The 25709-nt window shown below is 39.9% G+C and overlaps 1 protein-coding gene across 9 annotated transcripts in view; it reads left to right on the top strand.

Moving 5' to 3' along the window:
* Window positions 1–25709, top strand: part of SORCS1 (sortilin related VPS10 domain containing receptor 1) — a 485244-nt gene that overhangs the window by 404493 nt on the left and 55042 nt on the right. For all 9 annotated transcript variants that reach the window (XM_037165612.2, XM_037165607.2, XM_053668607.1 and 6 more), the window contains 2 exons: window positions 2378–2491; window positions 13970–14141. In XM_037165612.2, the coding sequence (XP_037021507.2) occupies window positions 2378–2491; window positions 13970–14141 (286 nt within the window). The remainder of the gene's footprint in view (window positions 1–2377; window positions 2492–13969; window positions 14142–25709) is intronic.

Below are 25709 nucleotides of genomic sequence, written 5' to 3'. Positions count from 1 at the left end.
TTTTCTACTCCCTTTTGCATATCATATTTTTTCTTTTATATTTCTTTATATGCTTTTAGTTTAGAGAATGCAGTTGCTAAATATGTAGGTCAGGGTTAAATGATTTAAACTTACCTGAAACCTGTATAAACATCAGAGTCATTCCTTTAACAATTTATTTTGAGCTGTGTAGCAATCACTGGTCACATCTCTGATTATCGGTGATCATCAGATTATCTATGATTGGGCTGAGAGGTACTATGTACACACACATCATATAACGTAGAAAAAGTACATCTTCTCTCATGAGACACCTCTGGAGATGTTGTCTGAACAAGTAGTACTGGGCAGGCCTTGCAAAATTGGCCATCAGCACTCAGACTGGTAACCCAAGGCTATCCTCGTCTTGCTGGCAGACAGGTTGTCGAAAGCCAGTGTTGGACCTCTGGGCTCAGCCAGAGGGCAGCAGGGATTATTACCTTGGAGCTCACAAGGGATTCTACAGGAGCTCGCCACGACTTATGTTTTACTTAGTGCAACATTATTACACTGACAAAAATATTTTATCCCTGTCCTACCTTGTAGGACTGACACCCTGAAATACATTTATAAGAAAAATGTCCATGGATTTTTAACTCATCCATCACATCCCTCTTTTTGAAGTCAGAATGTTTCTCCTTCCTCCACTGTATTCAAGGAGAATTTGTAAAGGAAGTTAACATTTTATGTTCATGATTTAACTGTTAACTTACCAAACAGTTGTTCTTGTGCAGAGAGCAAATGTATCCTCTCATAGAAAACCAGGAGGGAAAAGTGAGCTGAGATGTTCCACTTCCCTGATTTCACCTGGAAATGTTTCTTCCTTTGGGAATCTTTTTTTCTGTGAGGTTCCAAAATAAGCTAGGCTTTTGTTGTTGCTTTTGTTTTTCTTTTTCAATTTTAAGTGACTTTAGAGTGAAAGGAACACAGGGTGAGAAAAGCAGTAAGGTTTCTCCTCTCCCTCACTTCTCACACCCCTCATTCTTGGCCCAATTCTTGTATTCACTGGAGATTGGAACCTGCTCCTCTTACCATTAACTGAAATGCATTCTGAGAAGTGGGATATGAATTGTGAATGAGGCTATCGTATGCTTTTCTGCCCCAAGGGGATTTTTGCAACTGCATAATTTCTGAAAATATTTTGGAAGGCTTACCATGACCTCTCTGAGTTTCTACCAGTAGCCAGAGCCCCACTTGACTATAGTATAGTGAAAGGTGGTTGTCACGGAATGTTCCCTCTTGCCTTGACTCTCCCTTGGACAATCCCTTAGGTAACCTTACCTGTCATTCTCCAGTGTATGTAAAGTAATTCTGTGAAATGAACACTGGGGGTCCTGTGGGCATCAATTCTGAAGTCTTCCTACCCACGCTGTGTTGAACCAGCACCAAATTCAGCTGGTATGTGCAGAATTTTAAGTGCCAGCTGCCTGGTGACAGGCCCCTTAGCTGAGCCTATTTCTTCCTTCTGGACCCTCAGGTGCCAGCATCTCACCTCCAACACAAGGATGGGCCAATGCATCCTAATGTTTGCTGATCACTGCCTGCAATTTGTCTGTGCATGCCAAGGTGCAATCCATTGTCATCCTCTGTGCCCACATTCATCTTCCAAAAGCCTAGAAGAACAGGCTACTGGGAGGCCCCTGGAGGCAAGAATGACAGGAGGCTAAGAGAAATGGCTTGGACTCTTTCCAAACTAGAGAGGAGATTTAAAGCACTTAGTGCTACCTTGCAGTGCTGACTGATGAGGACAGAGTTTTTCCTTGGGAGAATGCTCACGACACCCTCGAAGGACACTTCCTCCCCCGCTGTGACTTTGAAGCATATGGCTTGTGCACAGACAGACCAGGCTCAGCTGTCCATGATAGATCCAGATGTCTTGGAAGAGCACCCCAAAGACATCGGCAGTAACGAGGATCATGGCACATGTCTGCTAAACACTTCAGTGAAACTTTACACTGGCAGTTGAGCTTCCACCATAGCCTGTGTGCTAATTATATATATAGCTTTCTCCGGACCAACCACAATCAGAACTGTGTATCCTCCTAATGAGAACATAGTCTATTCTCTCGGCTTCAGGATGCTTATTTGGAATAATGGGACATTGAGCCTTCATCTCTACCCAGGCATCCTCGTGGCCTCCAAGTTAGCATTTCTGAAAATGGGTTCTGTGGGGTATTTTCATGGGTAATTGATAGATATTGCATGGGGAAAAAATCCATTCCTGGACAGGCATCAATTTAGTGAACACCTCTTTTCTAACTAATTGACTAGAGTCGAAGTTGGCTGTGGACTAACGTGAAATTGTGCTCAGTAATGTTGCCATGTACTGAAAGATTTTTCTTGGCTCTTTCTCCGACAGTGACTATGGTTATGAGCGACACAGCAATGGCCAGTGCCTGCCAGCATTTTGGTTCAATCCATCTTCTCTGTCGAAAGATTGCAGCTTGGGACAGAGTTACCTCAACAGTACTGGGTGAGTGTCTGAAGCTGTGACCTTGACTGGTCAGCCCTGCTTTTCAGCGTGTGTCAAACTTATGGAATTACTTCTGATCAAAGGTCAGGCCTGTTTCATTACAGCACAATTTATTCGCTTTTGTACTTTTTAATAATGAAGCACAGAGTTAGATTAATAGTGCAAATTTCACCTGAGGATAAAACCCTAGTGGTAAATAAAGAAAGAAAATTGGTTTGAAGATGGCAATGATAATGTATAAATTGCTTCACTGTTTGATACTTTATTTCAGAAGTCTTCTTTCTGGTACCTAATGGTGAAAAAATACCTTTAACCATTAACTGCATCCCTGAGAGAAAGGCCAAATAAATGTTTCATCTCTGCACTTCTTGGGTTATAGATGTGGAATCTCGAGTCAGAAAGGGCGCTCGCTGACTTTGCAGGAGTATGCTAGTCTTCGGAGGAATGTGTTTCCTTTTCTGTGTCCAATTTTGACACATCCAAGGCATGCATTCTGATCTTTATAAGCCTGGAATCAGATTATGAAGTTTTGGGTTTAATGTTATATATTATAGAGTTTATCAAAAATTATTTGGTAAATATCAAAAATGGGAAAACATGTCATCACTTTTCCACAAGTGTAGTTGATGTTTATAGACTTAGAAAACAGCATATGTGACTTATTTGGATTCTAATTCAATCTGCAAAAAAGACATTTTTTAGCCATTTGAGAACATTAAATATGGGCTGGTGATTAGGTGATGTATTAGGGTTTTCCAGAGATACGTGTTTATATCTGATAGATTAAATACATAGAGAGAGAACTCATTTGTTTTTTATGGGGAATCGGATCACGTAATGATGGTGGTGGGCAAGTCCACACCCCAAGATGTTCCGGGTACGTGGCAAACAGGAACCCAGGAGAACCGACGGTGTTTCTAGTCCTCGTCTGAAGGCAAGAGAACCAGGAGAGCTGATCTTCTAGTTTCTGGCTGAAGGCCAGTGAGCTCAAAACCCAGGAAGAGCCAAGGCCTCCCCCTGACAGTGAAGGCAGATGGAGCGGATGTTCAGGTGACAGACAGCCTTCTGAAGGGAGCACTCTACCTTCCTCTGGAGAAGATCAGTGTTTTTGTTCTATTCAGACCTCCACCAAATTGGGTGGGGCCCGCCCACTTTGGAGCGAGCCCTTTGCTTTACTGGGTCTACTGATGTAAATGTTAATCTCACCCAAAACCACCTCCCCAGAAACACCCAGTGTAATGTCTGACCAAATATGGGCACCCCATGGCCTTTTCAAGTCGACAAATGAAATTAACCATCACAGGGGGCATTAGGTTCATCTGAACCTAAGTAATATATTATATTGATGATATCATAGTAACAACATATAGTTATGCACTTAGGGATGATCATTGTAGTTTGGTCAGGCCAAAGAAAAAATAAGCCTTATCTTTTAGAGGTACGTAATGTGTGACATTTTCTTTAAAATGATAGAGAAGGGAAAGATATTGGTAACATTGGAAGATGTTAATGGAGGCGTGGAGATTTATTACACTATTTTCTCACGTTTGTGTGTATATTGAAATGTTAAAAAGAGTGGGAAAGGCAGGAGGAGAGAGAGGGAAGGAGGGAGGAGGAGTGAGCTGCAGGCATTTCAGCCGCAGCCCAGTCCTACTTGACAGTTTCTCCTCGCATCTCTCGTGCCAGCTGCAGTGCAGGGCTGAGGTCTACCAGCGCTTCAATTATGTGCTTCCCTGTACTGGAGAGAAATTAAGTTTTTATTTTTAATTAAAAACAAAGATTACCAAAGGAATATTCAGGGTCCAGCACAGATAACGCCTGTTTTTTATTACAAAATCATAAGCGAGTAATTCTGTAACATAACCATATCACACTCAAGCACACCGTGTGACACTTTGGGTGAAATGTTCAAATTAAAACTATAAATTACTACACCCATATTATTAGCCTGCGAACCACACTCAAGCAGGCATTATTTCTGCTGGACCCTGTATACTACTCTTCAGAAGGAAGGGGAAAAAACACAGACAAGTATCTCAAATATCATTTTCTCTGATGTTATGGATTCCTGGGAGCTTGATGAAATAAACTGTGACTTCTTTGATCCATAACACAAAATCAAGGAAAAATACAAAACAAACAAACAAACAAAAGCATTTTTACAGCAAATCACTGGGGTCTCCAGCATCTAACGCCATAGGGAAAATAAATCAAAGGGGCTGATGTCATAGATAAACTTAATTTTATAACTAAGTGATAGCTTAAATAACTTAAACTTTTATTACTTGCATGTACCAGAATGTTCGGGCCTTGCAAATGGCATCGGAAACCTCTACAGCTAATTTCAAAATTGATTTTTTTCCCACTACCTCAGTCCTTCAGGGAAGTTATATTACTCTGTCTTTGGTGTTGATGAGAAGGGGCTGAAGTGCAGAGGAGTCTAAATTGTTTCAGTTGCTATTCAAATCACTAGAGTAGGCAGAGTGAGTGCATACACATATATACATACCTGTACGTGCACACAAATGTTTTTAAGCTGCCTGTAAATAGATTTCACCAGTCTTTAGGCAAATTCAATGTGTGAAATCCAAATAAATCCTGACATATATAAAATAAAGTATCAGAGATGCTACAATTATAGTGTTCTATTCAGTGGGATTTTTCATCTATTCCCCATACAATTAAAGTTAAATTTAAGGATGCGATTCAGTGATCAGTGTCCAGGTATATACATGTTTGTCAATGCAGTTATGTTTATTAATCGCCAAATCACCAGCCTCACTTCCTAGGGCTCAACCTTCACTCTGAGAGGTTTGTTCATGTCAGTGGGTTTTACATGCTAGCATCTGACCCTAAAGGGTTTTTAAGTAACCATAGCTCCTGGTTTCATTTATTCCATGCAAATTTTTTGCAGAAAAAGCCTGAGTTCAGCATCAGTGAACGAGCTTGTGTAAGAGAGCATGTGGTAAATACCAGCCATTGATGGGTGTGGCAAATGCCCTGCTCTTAAGTGTAAGGCGCTCCCAGGTGACGGAGTGACCACCCACAGAGGGACCAATGAGCTATAGTGTGTGGGTGGGGGTGACAATAGTAACCTCACTGGTCACTGCATTGTCTACACGCACTGCATTTGCTCTAGGAACGAGAGGACCCTTAGCTGGGACAGGGTCTGAAATTATCTTCAAAAAAGGCCTCTACCATTGATTTCTTACTTACAGTGTCTGTAGCCACCTCTGGAGTTGCTAAGAGGCACAATGGAGTGGAATTAAAGGAGAACTTTCTGCCTTTCTTTATATCACTCCAGCCCCAGGCCCCAGATGCCGCTTAGCTCTGTGCTGATTCATCGGCACATTGACACAGATTCGGTGTTTAACATTATAGCCACTGCAGTGCTGCCATTAAGCACTTAGCTTTCTACTTACAGATATTCCACTGCACAGGGAATGTAGACATAGTTTTTCTATAGTTTAGAAGTCCATTTAGATCGTCACCCCAATCCTGCCCCCTTTTCCACACAACTGTGATCTGGCTGATATGCGTGTTATCTAACACTTTTCATCTCCCAGTGAGTGAATAATTCTGCCAGGAAAAAAAAATGCACAAAATAGGGGAGGTTATTTTTATAGGTGATTTTCTACTAGATATGTTGTTCTTTTTCTTCTTTTTCATTCAAAAACCTGTCTTCTACATCCTTTCAAGTCAGATTATATGAGGTTACCTTCTACCCAATTACTTCTCATTCCATGGGACTGAAGCACCTGGGTTTCTCAGTCACCCCTTTCTATGGACATTTTGCTGATGTCCTATTTTCTGCCACTGTAAACAATGCTGCAATTAACATTTTCACACCATGATTGTCGTTATTAAAAGCATGCAACAATAATTAGTCTCTTGGCAACTGGAGGTGTTTTTGCTGATGGTTAAAGCAAACCCCCCAGATGTCTGGTTACCTCTCAGACCTGTGGATCCAGGCTTTGGCAGGCCTCTCCCGACAAGGGTTAAACACTAGCTCCCTGCTGGTGTACCTTCTCTACATCCTACACATTAGGGACTCATTTCTCCTTTGAAATATAAATGTCAGTGGATTCTGCAAGGCAAAGCTGAGAGGAGGGGTCAGCAGCATTTCCCAAATTAACAAAGTGAGGAAGGTCATTTTAGGCAAAAGAAATAAGAGATGACCTGGGTGAAAGGGCCACCAGGACATTTTTCTCAAGAACAAGCCTTGGTGTTAGTGCCTGGAAGCCTCTAGAATTAAGGCACCGCCGTGTACCCTAAATCTCTCCGGTGCCAGTTTCAGCCCATCCATGAGCATCGCCTGCTCAGTTCATACAGAATCTATTAGCTTTGGACTGGGATGAAGTGCAGAGGCATCCCCAGTGCAAGGTCAGCTTGAGAGCAGTCCCTCCATAGATGTTTCTCCCTGGACACCTCACTGGCCTCACAGCAAAACACACGTGTGGTCATGCAGTCAGAATTTGAATGGAAGGGCATCTAAGAAGCAAATGTTTCTTGTCAGTCAGGCCAGACAAGCAAATCGTCCAACATCACCTTTCTGAGAGTTTAGCTGAAAGCATGCAGGTAAACCTTCCTCTTCCTTTTCTTCTTCTTTTTTTAAAGCCTCACTTTATAAATGGTTTTGCTTGCATTCACAGTGAACTTATTACCCTGTATACAGAGCAGAGTTCTCAAGTTCACTCACTTGACCGTGATGGAAACATTCTAGCATAGGTCAATATTACGCCCAGTAGAAATGCTGTTTTAAGGGGATGGCAAAATATTTATCAGCTTCGCTGTGCAGAATGGCCGTGCAATTTTTGTTTCAGTTCTTGGCTAGCACTCATAAATGCTAGTTGGAATAAGAGCTGAAATGGATGCAAAATGTTTCTCCAGGAACCTGTGGCCACTAGTTCCTAGTCCTTGGTCCATGGAGCAGCGTGTGAGCACGGTTCTGCTGTGTTCTCCACTGTACACTCCCTGCCTCTGTTCACCCATTGCCCTCACACCTTTCATAGGCCCCTCCATGCAAAGCAAGGAGGCTGGTGCAGGGGCCTCAGCTTGTTATGGATGGAGAATGAAATATTCTAATGGGGGATATTTTGTTTGGTGAAAAACAGTTACTTTGGAGTAACTGTTTGAATACCATCTCCACCATTTACCACTCTTTAGCAAGTGACTTCCTTTCTTTGAACTTTAGATTCCTAATCTAGAAAATGTTGCTGTTTGCTTTCAGGGTAAATAGAATACTATTATAAAATACACAGAAAAATACATAGCACACCTAGCAAACAGTAGTCACTTCCCAGAATGCACATACCATCACCAGTACTCATTAACTAAGGGCTCCTCTGGAATAAAAGGAAAAAGAGGGGGAAACATTCTTTTTATCGTGGGTGTATATAGTCTAGACATTTATTAATACTTAATAGCTACTGCAATACTGCAACCTAGGACATATTCAGTCCAAGCTTCTGTGGTTTCATCTGTGAAACAAATAATAACCTGAACAGACTTATAAAGCCACATAATTAGAAACCACTGCACAGCAAAACACATGTCTGGCCCTTGATATACCACTTAAAGCAGAGAACACCTTTACCTGATTAGTGAGCAGGTTTCTTTTGTTCAAATAAAGTGAAGTCAGTGTTCATTTGTTTGTATTCTTGTGTGTTAGTGCTGGAAAAACCCATAGCACTTCTGTTTTCTCCACTGATGTCTGCACGTGTCTCAGTTTGCACATACACAAGCACGAGCTCATTTAGTTGGACTTACATGTGGTTATATCTTATTTATACTGTTTGGGATCCAGGGAGCCTGCTGCAAAGTTAAGCTGCCAAATTAACTAGGACATTGCTTGTTGCATGCCAACCATAAAAAATTCTGTCAATATAAAATAAAGTGCGTATTGGGCTGGTTTATTCTGAGAAACTAAGATAATCTTCTCAGGGGAAAGATTTTTTTCTTCCTATTAAACTAGAGGTATTTCCAAATGTGTTTGAAAAGAAAAGCGTGTACAGAAATTTCCGCCTGTGGAGTTTCTTTAGAATAACCATTAATTCTTCCTGGACGAATGTAAATGATAGAGGTGATTGTTCCTCCGGGTTAGTTTCTCAATACACAACAAGGATATTTACTCAAGAAGCTTAAAAATGATTTAAAAATAGCATTAATTATATATATGTGTGTGTGTGTATATATATGTGTGTGTGTATATATATATATGTATATATATACTTACAGTGTATACATATGTACACTGCATCTACACCCACAATAACATTTAGTGGGTCCAGGACAATATATATATATTGGACCTGCATTGCTGGTGTGTCCTATCCCATCAGGATGGCATTTAAAACAAAGCCACATTCCATTTGCTGTTGAAACTAAAGGACTCAGGCTTCCATCCCGCTTCCGGAACGTTTTCTCGCCTCCGTTTAGGACCACCTCTGGACAGTCCCCTAATTCAAAGGTCTGCTTACTCAATTCAAGGGGAAAATCCTGAGAACTGTTGCTTTGAGGAGAGAAACTTGGAAAACCTGCTTAGTCAGCCATGGAACCCAGTTGTTTCTAAATGCTGATGTCACGTCTACTGCATAAGATTGTTAAGTCTTAGCCCTACACTGTACTCAGAACTAGCCCCCTTCTATCTTCCCAAGGCTTGCTGCATTTCTTGTTTCATTAAGTCAAATATTATAACAAAGCTGTTTTTCCTTGAAAGCCAAGGCATGTAGTACAATCCAAAATATTAAGCTATATAAATTCTTTTTTAATCTTTATTGTGTTTTTCTCCATTACCATGTAGTCCCCTTATACCTTCTGCCCCCATCAATTACCACACTGTTTTGTGAGCTCAGATGAAGGACTCTGTAGCTCAGAGTCAATAAGACTGACCTTGGCTGCAGGAAGACCTAGAGTGTCATCCAGCTCTACCATGGCTGTCACATGTGATAACTACTGTCAAAAAATGGAAGAGACAACGTGACTGAAAAATTCAATTTCTAAGGTGATTTTTAAAGAATGTGTAGGAGCTAGGCAGGAAGGAAGAACATTCCAGTGGAATGAACAGCACAGGCAGAAAAAGGCTTGTAGACACCCGGGTGGCCTGAGCGTAAGAATTGTGTGGGACAGTGGAATGAGCTGAAGCTAGAAAAATACACTGAGGCCAGGTCATGGACTCTGCTTGAACCCTGAATCATACCCCTTATGAATAAGTCCACAGTAAGTTTTGAATTATATTAAGAAAGAAATTGACATGGACAGATTTGATCTTACAAGGATCTTGGCAATAAGAATGTAGCTTCTATTCTCATGGAATTTGCTGGATAATGGCAAGTTAATGTTTAATTGTTTCAATACTACTATTTTCACTAATTTTTGATATTTTAATATTTGTTAGGTTCTTACCATGTGCCAGACTCTATTCTCAGCCCTTTTGAATCCATTATCACACTTCATCCTCCCAGGAGCTTTATGAAAAGATTCTGTAATTTTCCCTATTTTGTGGGCAAACAACCCAAATGTTAGAGGCAGGTTGAGTAAATTGCCCAAGTTCGTATAGTATGTAAGAACCTGAGTTTAAACCTGGGTCATCAGGTCCTACACTAGTTTGAACCAGGCAGTGGTCTCTGATGCCGTATGCACACGAGAACCGCCAGAAAGCTTAAAAGCAGAAACCAAACACAGTGATGCCCAGAAGTCTTGATTAAATCATAATTCCTGGCATTGGGTTTTTGACATCCATTTATTTTAAAAGTGCCTCCCAGTGATCCTGAAGAGCAGAGGGGGGTTTGATCTGCTGAGCTAGGCTATGCCGTGGGCTTACCGTGGACTTACTGTCACCTTACCATGGGCTGCACAGTCATAAACATCTGTATTCCACCCAAACTCACAAGGTAAAAAAAAAAAAACTACTAAGTAGGAAAACACCAGTTTTACTCTCACAAAGAAAAACTATGGCCTTATCCTTGTTAAGACTGGCAGGCGATAGAGAAGCAAAATCAAAGAAGAGAGAGGTAAAGAGGAAAAGTGACAGAGAGGTATCAAGATGAGAAGGAATAGTTAAAATTGGGATTACTGAAGTAATAAGACAGTACCTACTGATGAGCGGTTGATAATATCAGAGGCACATTTGCAGAATGTTTCCTTTCCTGTAATTGTACAAAGAAAGGCTCCCTTGCCATTACAGGTCACATTTCTTCTTTGTAGACTGAAGAACACTCTGCCCACTAAATGCGTCCCAGTAATATGCAGAGCTTCACTCCGACATAATCATAAGTCGCCTTGTTATTGTGGAGGTAGCAGCCCCATTTAATAACATATTAAATGCATTATTCATTTATGTAACTCAGACCCAGGGACAGCTGCTGGTATGAAAATAGGAGCATTCAGTGATGCAAAAAGCAGGTGCGTGCTTACTTGAGTAAATTAACTCTGTATTTCTGGACAATTTTCTTCTAAATTTAAGGGACAGGTCTGGTGGGGCTAATGCGATGCCATTTTCATCCAGGAAATAAAATGGTTTTTAATAAGCATTTAAAAAAATTACCAATAGTCTCTCGGTGGCAGAATCACAGGGGGATGGTTCCGTGCTTTGGATTTAAGCAGAAGTCCTGTTGCTACAGGATTCAGGAAAGCCTGAGACAATGATTGGTCAGAGCAGAGACAAACAAAAGAGCTGTTCCCTTGCTGATGGTGACAATGGTGATAGTGAGCCCATGCCTCTATTGCTGCTAGCCAAGACAGAGGCACAGGTGTGCTTGGGTGCTGAGTGATTAAAAATCATAATCTGTCTTTTGCCTGGTGCCTTGCCTCAGAAACACACAGGGAGTTTCTGACTCACAGTTAAATTCACTGAAATGCCATAATTACTATATGACATTGACAGCCATTTTCTTGCTACCTTGCTGGTACCAAAATGCCACTATTCCCAATGTCAGTGGCATTCCTTGTTTTTCCTCCCACCTGCCATTATTTTCTGTTTTAATCAGCATATACTCACAAGCACCTGCAATAGAATTTTTAAATATCCAATGAGGGACTGTTAGAAATGCTCAGATATGACAATGCCCAATCAGAATGGGCAGGGATCTTAGTGCAAGAGCAGGGGTTTGGAGGCTGCCTGCTTGTGCTTGGTGTTAACCCTTCAGTTGCTGGCCTGTAAGGAGAAGCAGGGACCCCAAAGGTAGGGATCAACACCGCCAGGTTGGTGGGTGAGGTGTTGGAAGGGGTTGGGGCAGTGGTAATAGCCAACGGCTGTGCAGGTATTTTCTCTTTTAAAATGGTACAACCACCCCAGTGTGGACCTCATGATTACCAGTCTCACATATTCAAGGCTCAAGGGTGCCCTCAAGGAGCTTAAAGTTTACCATTCTACACAGGAAGGCAGTTGACAAGGCATAAATTGATTCCTATCAAGTCAACAATAAGGATTCCTTTAAGCATTTAAAGGAGGGATGATATTTCTCCATTTGAAGGATCTGTACAATGTAATGGTAAAAAGCATATGTGTTCCAGAGATAAATTGTCTAGGGTCCTGGCTGTGTAATCTTGAGAAAATTAATCAACTTTTTGGAACCTTAGTTTATTCATCTGTACCTAAAGTATAAGAATACCTTCCTTATTAGGAATATTTTGAAGGTGAATGAGAAAAGTCTTGTTAAAAACTTAGCACAATGACTAAACTAAAGCATAGTAAGAACTCTCTATGCACTTGTTCCTGTCTTACTACTGTACTACCACAGTCAGGAAAAGACAGGTGCTAGCTGTAAGTGAAAGCATGGGCAGCTGTGGAGCATGCAGGAGGACAGAGAGGCAGAAAGAGCAGAAAAGTGTGGCTAGAACAGAGTGAGCTTATTGGAGAAAAAGAGTCCAGGAAAATAGCATGAAGTTAGCTCATCCAGGGCATTCTGCACAAGGTAGCTGGATTTGCAACTTATCCTAAAGACATCTGGAAGATGTGAGAGTTGTGGACAGGTAGGAGAAATAATAATAGTGTTAAATAAAAATAAGTGGCATCATTTCATAAGCACTTGCTAATTGTCAGAGTGGTTTTAAGTACTCTGTGTACATGAATTCATTTAATCCATACAACTACCCCACATGGTGAGTTAAAGATTAAAAATTGACCTTGTAATGATTCACTGTATTCAAAGCACTTTCTCCCACAGTATTTAATTTGATTTTTTCAACCATGCATTGAGCTAGTCAATTCTGAGACTCGGGAACAGAGGAGAGAACCTTGGTTAGATTTGAAGGGATTAGAAAACAATAGCCTGCAAGCCAGATCTAGGACACTGCCAGTTTTTGTAAATAAAGTTTTATTAGAACACAGCTGCATTCCTTCTTTGCACATTGCCTGTGTCCACTTTCACTCCACAAACACCATATAGACCACAAAGCTTCAACATTTACTATCTGGTCCCTTATATAAAAGGCTTGTGAACCCCTGGTCTAGAAGAGTGGACAGATCTTGGGCTTTCCTTCCACTTTGAGCTCTACCACTACTTATAGACAGCAGTCTTGGGAAATCAAGTATATGAATCCATAAAGTAGTTACTGTAGACCACACACAAAAAGATGATGAATAAGTAACACCGAACCTGCAAAGCCTTAAAGGTTAGTCATTCTAAAACCACAGATTTAATTTATTATGAATCTGATCATTTGAACAGGGTAAATTTTTAGGATAATTTCATTTTAATTTTTTATGTTTTTTTATTGTTCAAGTACAGGTGTCTCCATTTTCCTGCCACCACTTTCCTCCACCCCACCCACCCCCATCTCCCACCCTCAATTTTACCCCTCTTTGCCTGCTGAAACAAGGAGAAATAAGCAAAATGACAGGAAGAATTCACTCAATCAGCAGACTGAAGTCTCCTTAACATGAGATTTCAATGGTTTTAGACAGTATAACCCCTCACGAAATATTGGATGAAAACTTTGATATTTAGCCAACATTCTGCATTATGCCATTGCTAGAGCATGCTCTGTGAGACGTAATGTTAAATCATGTCATCCCATAATAATCTGTTCTTTCTCTGAATTGCAAATTCCTTCGCAATATGTATTGCTACTCCTTCTAACCCTTAATTATATAGCCCTGAAATATCCTAAAATTGTCCACATAGATCTCTTCAAGTAGATTATAAATTTAGTGAGGGCAAAAACCGTGTCTTCTACTGCTGTGCATTTCCTATGGCTCTGAAGTAAAACAGTTCGTTGATTGGCTAGGTGAATGAAAAAAGTATTAAATTTAATACTAGCCCTTTAGTATTAAAGGGCTAGTAACAGGAACACCATGTTATTATGTGGATTTGTATTTCTGTTGGGTGCCTTATAGGACTCAGCTGCCATCCTTGGAGCTACATGAAATGTAGTTATTGATAGCCACCAGGACTAGGCAGTAAGTTTAGCTTTAAAAATTGGGAGCAATCCAAATTACAATGAGCCCGATTACAACTTGACCTTTTCTCCATGTAGGTACAGGAAGGTGGTTTCCAACAACTGCACTGATGGAGTACGAGAACAGTACACTGCCAAACCCCAGAAGTGTCCAGGGAAGGCCCCACGTGGGCTCCGGATCGTCACTGCTGACGGCAAGTTGACAGCGGAACAAGGGCACAATGTCACGCTCATGGTGCAACTGGAGGAGGTAGGACCGACTTCCATCTCCCCTCTACCTCCTGCAGCCAGGGATTTCTTCCTAAGAAATCGTGGCTGGGTTTGTATACCTTTTTGGGTTTTGTTGACATATTTTTAACTTGATTATTTAAATTTTTATTTCCTTCCACCCGTAGTTTCTTGTTGTTGTTATCATGTCACTTTCTCTGATGCAATTTGTCAATTATTTGTATTTCACTGCAAGTGTTCTTCACTTCCACTTACTATCTCACTTCTTGGGGGTTCTTTTTGGATTTAACCTTGCTTTACTGGCACTTTTAGAAAAATGTTTTTCCATAATATCTTAATGTTTTTTAAAATAATTTTGCATACATACATCCTCAACCAACCTAAAAAAATACCAATGCCATCTTCCTCTCCCAACCCGAAGTCTTGGGTTTTCTTTTCCACAGGCAGCCTGCTGGGTCATACACATACAAAGGCCTATCGCAACACGATCGAGCGTACTTTCTTTGGCAATTGAGAGTTCATACCTTTGTAGGACTTTGGAGATATTGTTATGAGCATCTCTTTTTTTGCCAAATTGTGGTTATCTGAATTTTATGAATATTTAGAAGATAGATAAGATGAGATTTGCACTGTGTTTTCGGATAGACACAGCCATTTTCATCATCTTGTCAATGAGGAGGACGGTCTCTGAAGGATACACATGTTCGTTAAATGATCTCAGTTATTAAATTAGGCAGCCCTACTTCCAGCCATGTTTTCTGAGCACCTAAAATGCAGACAGCACTGTTTGAGGCCGTGAATACCAAGGAGTTTTAAAAGTTAATGATGAAATGAGGGTTCGGATTTATGACAGTGACTTCCGGCTTTCTCTTCTGAGAGGCCATTGGTGTTCAGTCTTTAAGGTGCATAAGAATCAGCCAGGGAGCATGTTAAAACAGTTCCCTGGGGCCCCCTCTCCAAAGATTCTGATTCACTAGGATGGAGTGAGGCCCAGAAATATGCATTCTTTTAACAAGGTCATAGATTATACATTGTGCTTCAAGGGAAAAAATAGGGCAAAATTAAAGGGAATTGTGTAGTCTGAGAGGTTCTGGAGTGTGACTTGAAGGGGAAAAGATGAAGTCATTAGAATTATAGTGTTAGGTTTGATCGAAATTGTTAGTATTTTAATACCTGTGGGAAAATTAAAACAACTGTGAAATTAAGTTTGAAACTGGTCCAGGGACCACTTAGAGAACCACCACTCTAACTGGATACTGCTTTCTGTTATCTCCTTAACAAGTACAGCCTTTCAGCTGTACCCAATCTTCTAAATGCTAGGGTCCCTGAAAATTCTTCAGTTGGAACTAGAAAGATGGAGGCCAATTGGAGTTGTTTGGTTTCCCAGAAATAAACTAGAAAGTTTAGGCCAACTGGAGTTGTTTGGTTTCCCAGAAATAAAACCTTTGGGGACTTCTGTCTGAGACTGTAACAGATCGGCTTGCTTGCGGCAAACCAAACATGCATGTATATATAGAGAGCAAGAGTGAGAGTAAAAGTCAATCAGAGGGACACGGGCAGAAGGACCTACCAAGGTTTCAGGGCCTACCAAGGCAGCTGGGATGGATGAGGTCACGTTTCAGAGAGAAGGGAAGCACAGAGTAGCAGCACAGTATTCTGTGCCTGTCCCCTCCTTGAGTTATTTGACAATATCTAAGTGACACAGGCGAAGAACGGAGCAATCACCAAGAGGATTAGGAGGTAAGCTTAGATCAGGTGTTGCATTTTCAGGAGAGAAAAATTTGAGGTCAGACACTGTGAAGAAGGAGAACCTTGGTAAACAGTACAAGACCAGGTTAGGCTCCTGCTACTCCCACAAAGCTCTGCCCTAGTAGTACAGACAATTCAGAATTAGACCAGGCTCTCTACACCCTGAAATCCAACCTGAAATTATTTCAGTATCCAAATAGTGTAGAGTGATTTTTCCCCTACCCCAAATACCTGGAGAAGAAAAAAAAATCCTCTTTAAAAAAAATAACACAAATCAGAGACATTATCTATGTTTTATATAAAATGTTGGGCATTTATTTTTTGGAAGAAATTATGGCTATATCAAGAAATAGGATCAAGGGTCGGGGGAAGCAACAAAAAAGGAACAAATTTCCTGATATATGATGACCCTTGAAAGAACAGTCTCCCGAAAGGTGATTAATATGTTTGTTTGGGAGTGTGGGCAAGATGGAGAATTTACCCTCCAGCAATGGTCAGTAAGAATCAGCAATCAAAGGGAGATTGTAAAAGTAAAGAGAAAAGAACTGATACTAAGAACCTCAGTGGGTTTCCAGGATATTGAAGATGAAGAGAGGATCAGTTAGCTGGAAGAAATGACAGTAGGGAATAATGCCATTTGTAACGTATGAGAAAATGGATAGAAAATAGAGAAAAGAAGTACCATTATTTTTTCAGACCATAAGATGCATTTAGGTTTTAGAGGAGAAAAATAGGAAAAAAATTTTGGAAGCAAAAAATGTAGTAAAATATTTAATAACATAAATAACATAATTTTTCACCAATGTAAATGTAAACAGAACTCAGCTGCAGCATTAACAACCATTATTCCTCCCAAATTTGAGGGGGAAACAGTGCATCTTATAGTCTGAAAAAAGGGGCTAACAGAGGTAACTGGAATCCCAAAAGGGAAAGAGGAAGATAAGGAGCCAGAATAATTTTGATGAGATAATGTCTGAGAATTTTCCAAAACTCATCAAAGATATTAGCCTATCAAACACATAGATATAAGAGAATCACTAAACTCCAACCAGACTAAATACAAAGAACCACTCTCGGGTATCCCATTTAAAAGACTGAAATCTAAAAAGAAAGTGAAAAATTTTAAAGTAACCCTAAGAAAAATAGAAGGGCATTTTTGAAGTGCTGGGGGGAAAAATCAAATGTGACAGTAAAATAAAGATATTTTTCGGATGAACAAAAACTGAGATGAGTCATATAGGCTGATTTCTGTCAAAAAATACTAAAGGAACACTTTGTAAAGTATATCTAACCACAATGCTGTACACCTGAGACTAATATAAAATAATATTGCATATAAACTTTAATTGAAAAATAAAATTTTTTAAAAACTAACGGTAATTCTTCAGCATAAAGAAAATGACCCCAGACAAAAGCATTAAAATAATGGAAAGAATGAAGAACAAGAAAGAGTGTATACATGCAGGTAAATTGAAATTAATAGTAAAATTGCAGACCAAAAATTATAATCAGCTATGGGATTTAAAATATATTTAAAAGTAAGACATGATATAGCATGTAAATGGAATTAATTGGAGTTAAATATGTTCAGGTCCAAGAAATATCCATGAAGAGGTAAAAGTAGTAATTTACATTAGACACCAACATGTCCAGAATGCCTGTCTTAATACCTAAACTAACAGCTAAAAGAATAGTAAGGGAATATTTAACTATGAGTTTTGACATGGAAATTGGAATTATATTAAAAGTGCCTCATCCAAAATAAGCCAATGAAGAGAGAAAATGGAATATAAGACAGTTGAAACAAAGAAAACAAATACTAAAATGTAGAGAGAAACCCAAATATTATCAGTAACTATATGAAAAAATAATTAAAGATTTCTGCAGCTTGCTTAAAAAATCTGTACCTAACCTAACCCAAGATCATGAAGCTATACCATAAGTTCATTCAAGGCTATGATTCAGCCTGAAAAGATTGTTTCAAGTAGGGACCAGTGTTTACATATTTTCCATATGCATATCTAATTGACCCAGCACCACTGAAAGACAATTATTTTCACACTTAATTGCTATGAGCTTCTGTCATAATTGAATTGACCATATATGTGCAGGTCTCTCTCTAGGCACTTTGCTCCATTAGCCTGATTTTCAAACCTGTCTTAATTGCTCATTTCAAACACATTGTAGTTATTCTAGATTTAGAGTATATCTTGATATTTGGGCATATAAACCTTATAAAACACAGACAGATAAATATGTTTATATACACACACACACATATATATATACGTATAACTTATAATAGCATCACAACAAAACTCATACCTACAGACAAACCTAACAACATATTTTCAATAGCTCTACACAGAAAACTACAATTCACTTGGAAAGAAATGGAATACTGCAAGTGAATGGAGGGATATACAATGATCATGAGTTAATAGATGCAATATTACGAGATGTCAATTTTTCCCCTATGGCTCTTAGATTAAATGCAGCTCCAACAAAAATCTTTAGCATTTTCTGTGGGTTATAATTGACAATCTGATTATAAAACTTATATGAACATTCAAGGGCTCAAGAATAGGAAAGACAATCTGGAAGATGAGTGACATGATAGGATGATTTACTTTCCAATATATCAAGATTTGTTATAAAGCTATAATTAAGAAAGTGTAGTGATAACAGATATATAACTCCTACACAAACAAGCTGACCAGGAAAGGCAATAAAGAGTCAAGAAACATATTATACATATACACCCACTTATTTATGACAAATGAGACACTGTAGTACAGTAAATGAATTATAATATTTTCAGTAAATGGTGCTACAACACTGAGTACCCATGTGGGAATGCATGAAACTTGACCTCTGGTAACGCACACACACACACACAAATGATTCTAACCTGATTGTCACTCTGATTTTGAAAGATAAAACAAAAGTGGTCAAAGAAAAGGACAAAAGAGTACCTTCATGACCTTGGGTTAGGCAAAGATTTTTTTAAACAGAGAACAAAACCCGCCAAGTTTAAAGGAGAATGTGGATTAATTGTAAATTAAATTTTATAATTTCTTTTCTCCAAAGACACTGTTTAGGAAATAAAAAGGTAAGCACTAGAGTGGAAAAAGGTATTTGTAATACATGATTTTAATTAAGGACACATACCCAGAAAAATATAAATAAATCTTACACATTCATGGGAAAAATTCTGCCAAAACAATCAAAACTGCACAAATGATTTCAGCAGTTTTTTTTCAAAGATGGTAGCCAAATAGTCAATAAGCATATGAAAAATTTCTCAACATCACTACTCAACAAGGGAATGTAACTTAACACTCATCAGATATTACTGTGTGCCTATCAGAAGATTTATATTTAAAAATATTAATACAAGCCCTGGCTGGCGTAGCTCAGTGGATTGAGCACGGGCCTGTGAACCAGAGGATCACAGTTCGATTCCCAGTCAGGGCACATGCCTGGGTTGCAGGCAGGTTCCCTGCAGGCCAGTTCCCTGCAGGGGATGCGCTAGAGGCAACCATACATTGATGTTTCTCTCCCTCTCTCCTTCCCCTCTAAAGATAAATAAAATTTAAAAAAATTAAAAATATTAATACAGTTATCAAGAGTTATTGAGAATGTGGGACAACTGGTCATTCCAAAAATGCTGTTCTGAGTGTAGATTGTCACCACCTCTTTGGAGATCTGTGTGCATATTTTCATATAGGTAGTTGAATATATGTACAACCTGTGACTCAACATTTCCACTCGAAAGTATATAAAATGTATATGAGAAATGCATACAAATATGCACCAGAATATATGTAAAATTATGCACAGCATAGTTATTCATAAGACCTCAAACTGGAAACAAATAGTCATCAACAGTAGAATGGAGAAATAAATACAGCATACTTATAAAATGGAATACCATACAGTAATAAGAAAGAACAAAAACTTGGACGAATCTCATATTGAACTAAAGAAATCAAATGAAAAACAATGATCCCATACTGAACTAAAGAAATCAAATGAAAAACAATGATATTGCATGACTCAGTTTAATTAAATTGCAAAAATAGGCAAAGCTAAATTATGGTGATAGAAATGAGAATAATTGTTAGCTTTGGAGGGAGAGTGATGGAGTAGAATTTGAGAGGTACTGGCAATTGTTAATTCCTTATCATTTCAAATGGATTCATTTGCTGTTTAAATTTTGTTATATATTCACATTTTGCATATTTTCATGTTTATTATGCTCAACAAAAAGCTTACTTAGAAATCATTTTGGAAATTTATACAAAATATAGTGCTTATATTTAGGTTTTTAGGGAAGTAAAAGAAAAAGAAAGGAAGCTTTGGGGGGATTCTTAGGGAAGAATTCGTTTTGGGGGCCAATCCTAGACCATGCATTCGTCTGTATGGTGAACATAAAGACCTCTTTCCCAGAGACATGAGGAACCCAGTTATGATACTCAGAAGAACACTTTTTGAAGCAGCAGATATTTATGCTGCAGCAGGCTTCAGAATTTAGACTTTTGTTTTATTTCTAAGAACACAGTAGAGCCAGATCTGAAACAAGAGCTCCATCCTGGTCCGCCCTGACCTTTGCTCAGTGGCGCGTGCCTTCCCGGGGCCGAGGCCAGGCTCTCATCTGCTCAGCTTTGCTCTCTGTGTAAGATCAGCAGGCACCTCCGACTTGGCCGAGTGATATGGGAGCAGACTGGGGACTCTGTTTCCATGATGTGTAAATTCATGCCTCTGGGCGCAAGAAGGGGGGAAAAAAATAACAGGTCAGTTCATTCCACTTGAGTTGTTAAAGCTACAATAGCAGGGATGAAATCTGCTGCCTTTAGCTGTCAGGCTCAGCGCCTTGATGCTCTCATCTCCTGGTTCAGAGTACCAAGCCTAGAGACTGCACCCACCTCCGAAGGCCCTGGGGACCTCACACTTGACTGTAGGATTCTGTGCTAGTGATTCACAAGCTCCTCTTGCAGAAACAACCTCAGTTTCTCTCCTAATCTCTGGGTTATGTGTGTAGGCATGGATGGTGCACGTGATGAGTTGGACACAATAAAGAAAAGCAGAATGTCTAAGGATCTGGGGCGTATTGACATATGACACTGTGACAACAGTTCAGAAATGCCACAGTCATTGAGCACTGACCGTGGTCGTTTGTGAGTGCTTTCACCAATTATCTCATTTAGATTTCACAGTAACCCTCTGCGAATAGAGATTATCATCATTGTCATTTTGTAGATGACCCGGCTGAGGCACAGAAAGACTAAGTAACTTACAAAAGACCACAAAAAAAAATGACTAAATAGTAGAGCTGAGAGTCAAATCCAGGCTCTAGGTCTTCTTATTGTTTTTCTATGGTAGAAGGAACCATTTTCTGGGAAAGAACTTTATTTGGTTGCTAAGGCTCCCTAGAAAAGCTCGGTTCTTGGCAGGGAGGGACAGAGGTTAAGGAGTAGAAAGAATAGGCAAAATTATCTGTGACCTAGCCAGGATGTCCTGTGACGCTTCTATATTCTTAGATGCTAGTCAACATTTAAACCAAGATATCCCCCTGATTGTCTGAGAATATTCATGGATTGGAAGCAGTTTGTGGAGAACCATTTCAGCAAAGAGATGTCAAAATCTCTCTTGAGTTTCCCGTTCTGTGCAAAATCGTGCCTTTATTGAGTGGCTTCTGTGTATCTAACAGTGCTTTTTCCACTCTGAAGACTGTTAGAAAACACAGGATAATAATGCCCCACTCAAGGAGTCTCCCATCCATGTATACCAAATTTCTTCAGCTATACCGTCTTTTAAACTTAATTTAAAACAAAAACAAACAAGCCTTGACTTATACCAGGGACAATACATGGAGTCTCTATATTTTCAAAATCTCTGAAGGTCCATTTCTCACTTGAATTTGAGGCTCCTAAGTTTACTTTGAATATGTGTCTGATTTGTACCCTCATACCCAGTGCCTCTTCTTCATAAAAATGTCATGTTTCTGATGCCCCTAAAGTAGCAGGTCCTCATGGGGCCAAAGGGACAAAGAGTCCTCTGCTATACTCTGATTTGACACTACAGCATGATTAATGCCGAAGTGGTCAGCATACCCTCCTCTCCAAGTTGGTATGATATTTTGTCATTTTGGCACCAACGATGGTGTCTTTGTGTCTTGTTTTACTTGTGGTTTATCTTTCTCCTACAGGTTTGTCTTCGGTCTGTGGGCCTGGGCTGGCCTAGAGGCTAATGCAGCCCTCCTTTCTGTGCCCCCCAGTTCCGTGCATTCAAACAAGCCCCTCCATGTAGGTTTCATCTCCTGTGCCCGTCAATCACAGCATTAAAGACCTGAGGGGCCATCTGCCCCACCAAGTAGCTAGACTCCCATGTGTGTTTATTTGTTCTTGCACAAGTATTTTACTAAGTTTCAATTTCAACTCATGTACTTTTCATTCATGAGTAGACATAGTTCAGTTTGTGGAGCTACGTGTTCTGGGTGAACTAGGACCTCTGCCATAGCAAGGCTACATCAAAATCTCACCACATGAAATGGAACATATTAAATGCTGTGTATCCATATAAAAGAAAAAGAAAAACTAATTTACTTCAGTAGACTGTAATAATCGTAAGCATCCCCCAGTAAATCCTAAGGAATTATTATGGCAGGAATGATGCCATTCTGGGCTGCAGCTGGGCCATCTCTATTCACTACGCCTAACAGATTGATGGGAACTCAGTAATTGTGTGTCGATTTGAATAGGCATCCCCAGGGGTCACAAAGCTCACATTTAAAAGGAAAAGACTCTTAAAATTGCAATAACATCCAAAATCTATTAAAGCCTTCCTCTGAAACCTAAATCCCTCCCTTTATTCTGTACTAGTGTCTGTCCTCATTCTAACAAGAATATCAATGAAAATCTTGCTAAAATGAGAGCAAAGAGGAAAATGTCTTATTGACAAAAGATAATCAAAGGCTAGGGGCACAGAGGGGAGCATGTAGGTCCATGTGCAATAGTACCCCAGTCAGAATTTTGCAGGTTTTGACGTGTGCCAGAAATAGGAGCTCTTCCTGCAGGTAGCATGCCAGGCCACCCTCCACAAGTAGGTGACAAAAATGACTCCATGTCACAACTCCTTCGAATCCCACAGCTTGGCTCTTCACCTGGTATATCACTCCAAGAACCACATAACTGTTGAGGTTGATGAAAAGCCCCTTCTCAGAAACCCCACCCCTACTCTTTTTAGGGTTCTGTCCAGCGTATTCTACTGAGAGCACCTTTGTCGGAAACCACAAGGTAAAGGAGCCGGTCTTACTACCAGTCTAGACTCAAAAGGAAAGCACACACACCACAGTGCATTCATGCAGCCTTGTTTCCTTAAGGGGAAAAAATAGTTGATCAAGGGACCCACCTAGAGGTGAGAGGAGGAGTCCATGAAATTATGTCTGAGAAGCCCTTTTCCAATTACACTTGAATTTGAGGAAGCTGATTAAAGGTGTTTTCTGAGATCCAAGCAGGAGAGGGGGCCTCTCTCTGTCTGGAGACTTCCTGAAGATGAATGTCCTCAGGACCACTAACGAGCACCTAATGAGCCTATAGACTGTCAAGGCGATAACTCAGCTTCCCATAGAAATCCAGTGCAAGACCCTGAAGGCACAGGATGGACGGTGAAGGGCCTAATTATTCTTAAGAACAGAACTGATCCGGAAGGCGTTTGTCTGAGCAGACTGCTAGGCAGAAGTAGTCCCTGCATGTTAGGGAAGATCATTAAAAACGTTTTAAATAGCCGTGAGAATAAAGAGATGCAATTCACTGCATAATTTAAGACTTTTAAATTAAATCTGAGGCAAGAGACTAGAATGAAAACTTTGATCTGCATCTCATTGTTTTAATACTTTCATTTGCATACAAAGACTGGAACTTAATAAGGAAGATTCTCGAGTATCGCTTCTTCCGTGAGATTTAACTTCGAGACATGAAGGTTGTGTCCTCATTAGATGGATTTCAATGATCTGTAATTTCCCAATAGCATTGTGAGACTTACGGCAACCAGAAGTGACCAAAATGTGATAACGCTTCATAAATATTGCAGGATGCTGCCAGCCATTCGATGGTAGAGAAGATGACTCCTGCTGAAGTTTTCCGTGAGACATTCTTTTGTTGAATTCCTGAAAGAATTTGACCTACTTTTTCATCTGGGCACAAGTCGGGGCTCATAGAGATGGCACAAAGAGTTAGCAGGCAGCGGTACCTCTAGGCAGGTGCTTCTTTCTAAGCCAGCCCAGATCTGAGCAGGAAACTCGAGCTGTTTTCCACTTCCCCACAAAGGAGCCCGAGCTGATCTCAATGGGCGATGAGGGATTTAAGAGGCTTTCTTGTGTGTTATTCTTTACCCCATTCAGCTTTCTTCTCTTTGACTCCAGCAAGGTAATTGAGCCACTCCATTTCTTCTCCCTTGTTGCCTCAGCTTAAAAAGGAAAGAAAAGGGGGTGGACAATAAAGGTTGTCTTTAGCCAGAGGCCCGGTGTCTGAAGTTCAGGCTGGATTGCTTCACAACTCTTTCTAAGACTCCACTTTCCTCTCCCCTTAATACTGGGCCACATACATTGGTCAACTGCTGTTGTTCAGAGTTTCAGGGAGTAGATGTTGGCAAAGAACTTTAGTCTGCCTCCGTAGGCAGAGAGAGAGGAAACCTGTCTCATTACTGAGAGCTTTAGCTCAGTGAACATCCTGAGGGCTAGAATGATGAAAGTCTTCAGTTTGGGTTTTCAGTCTCTCAGTCTGTCTGCCTTAGGCCCTGCAACGCTGATGTTCCACTTCATCCACATGGGTGGCCACTGGTCCTGCATCAGGGCTTTACCGAACCACACAATTCTTGCTCAAGGGTGTAACTTTCTCAGGTTTCTAGCTTTGTACTTGACCGGCAATTCATTATTCCATGACTCTTCTGCCTTGCCAGTTCAGTCCTCAGCAGAATCTACCATTGATGTGCAATGAAACTTCTCCACTGTAGAATAAATTCTGCAACTTCAATGTAGAGCTGAAATTATTTCAGCAACCTCAAGGGATGTTGGAATCTATGTGGCTATCCAATAATGCCAATAACAAGAATAATAGAATGATAAAAATTACACTTTATGTGGACTAGAAATGAGAATTAGGATCATCGTCATTCTGCCCATCTTAAATTACAGGTGAAGAAACTGAGATCAAAATGTAAAACAACATTTCAAAAGACATATAACCAAGTCTCCTAATACTCGGGTTATCGCCTGACTTTAGAGGACACCTCTTCCACATAGAGTGCCTCTGTGGACCTCTGTAGAGTCACTCAGATCTCACAACATCCCAATAATTTGGGAAGGTGATAAAGTGACATCTAGGACAAGAAATCATATGAATGTCATTGATGGGATCTTACAGCTTGGTTAATGTAATTCCATATAATGCTATATATAAAATTTTCGAAAGCTATTTTAAAGTGTCGACAGCATCACATAAAACAGTCTAATGATTCCAGTGTTGTCATTGTCATGGTGGTGGTGGTGGCAGTGGTACATTCTCATTGGTTAATATGGTATTCATGAGTCTGTTAACACTGTGATTTCTGGATGGCAGGATTATGGGTGAGTTGACTTCCCCCTCATTTTATAGAGTGTTTGTATTTTCTCAATGATGCATTATGTTTTTCTTATCCATTTTTATTTTTTAATAAGGCTAACATATTTCTATCACTATTTTACTGCTAGGAAAAATTCATTACATAGGTCTATTTGTAAAGAAATCTTTCTACTATTTTTTAAGTAATGTAAATTTTGTTCTTATTCCATATCTGAATG

The sequence above is a fragment of the Artibeus jamaicensis genome, unplaced genomic scaffold (genome assembly GCF_021234435.1).
Source record: "Artibeus jamaicensis isolate MK-2021 breed Jamaican fruit bat unplaced genomic scaffold, CSHL_Jam_final contig_490, whole genome shotgun sequence".
Taxonomy (NCBI): domain Eukaryota; kingdom Metazoa; phylum Chordata; class Mammalia; order Chiroptera; family Phyllostomidae; genus Artibeus; species Artibeus jamaicensis.
Note: the sequence above shows the minus strand (reverse complement) of the source record. Positions and strands in the feature narration are given on the sequence as shown.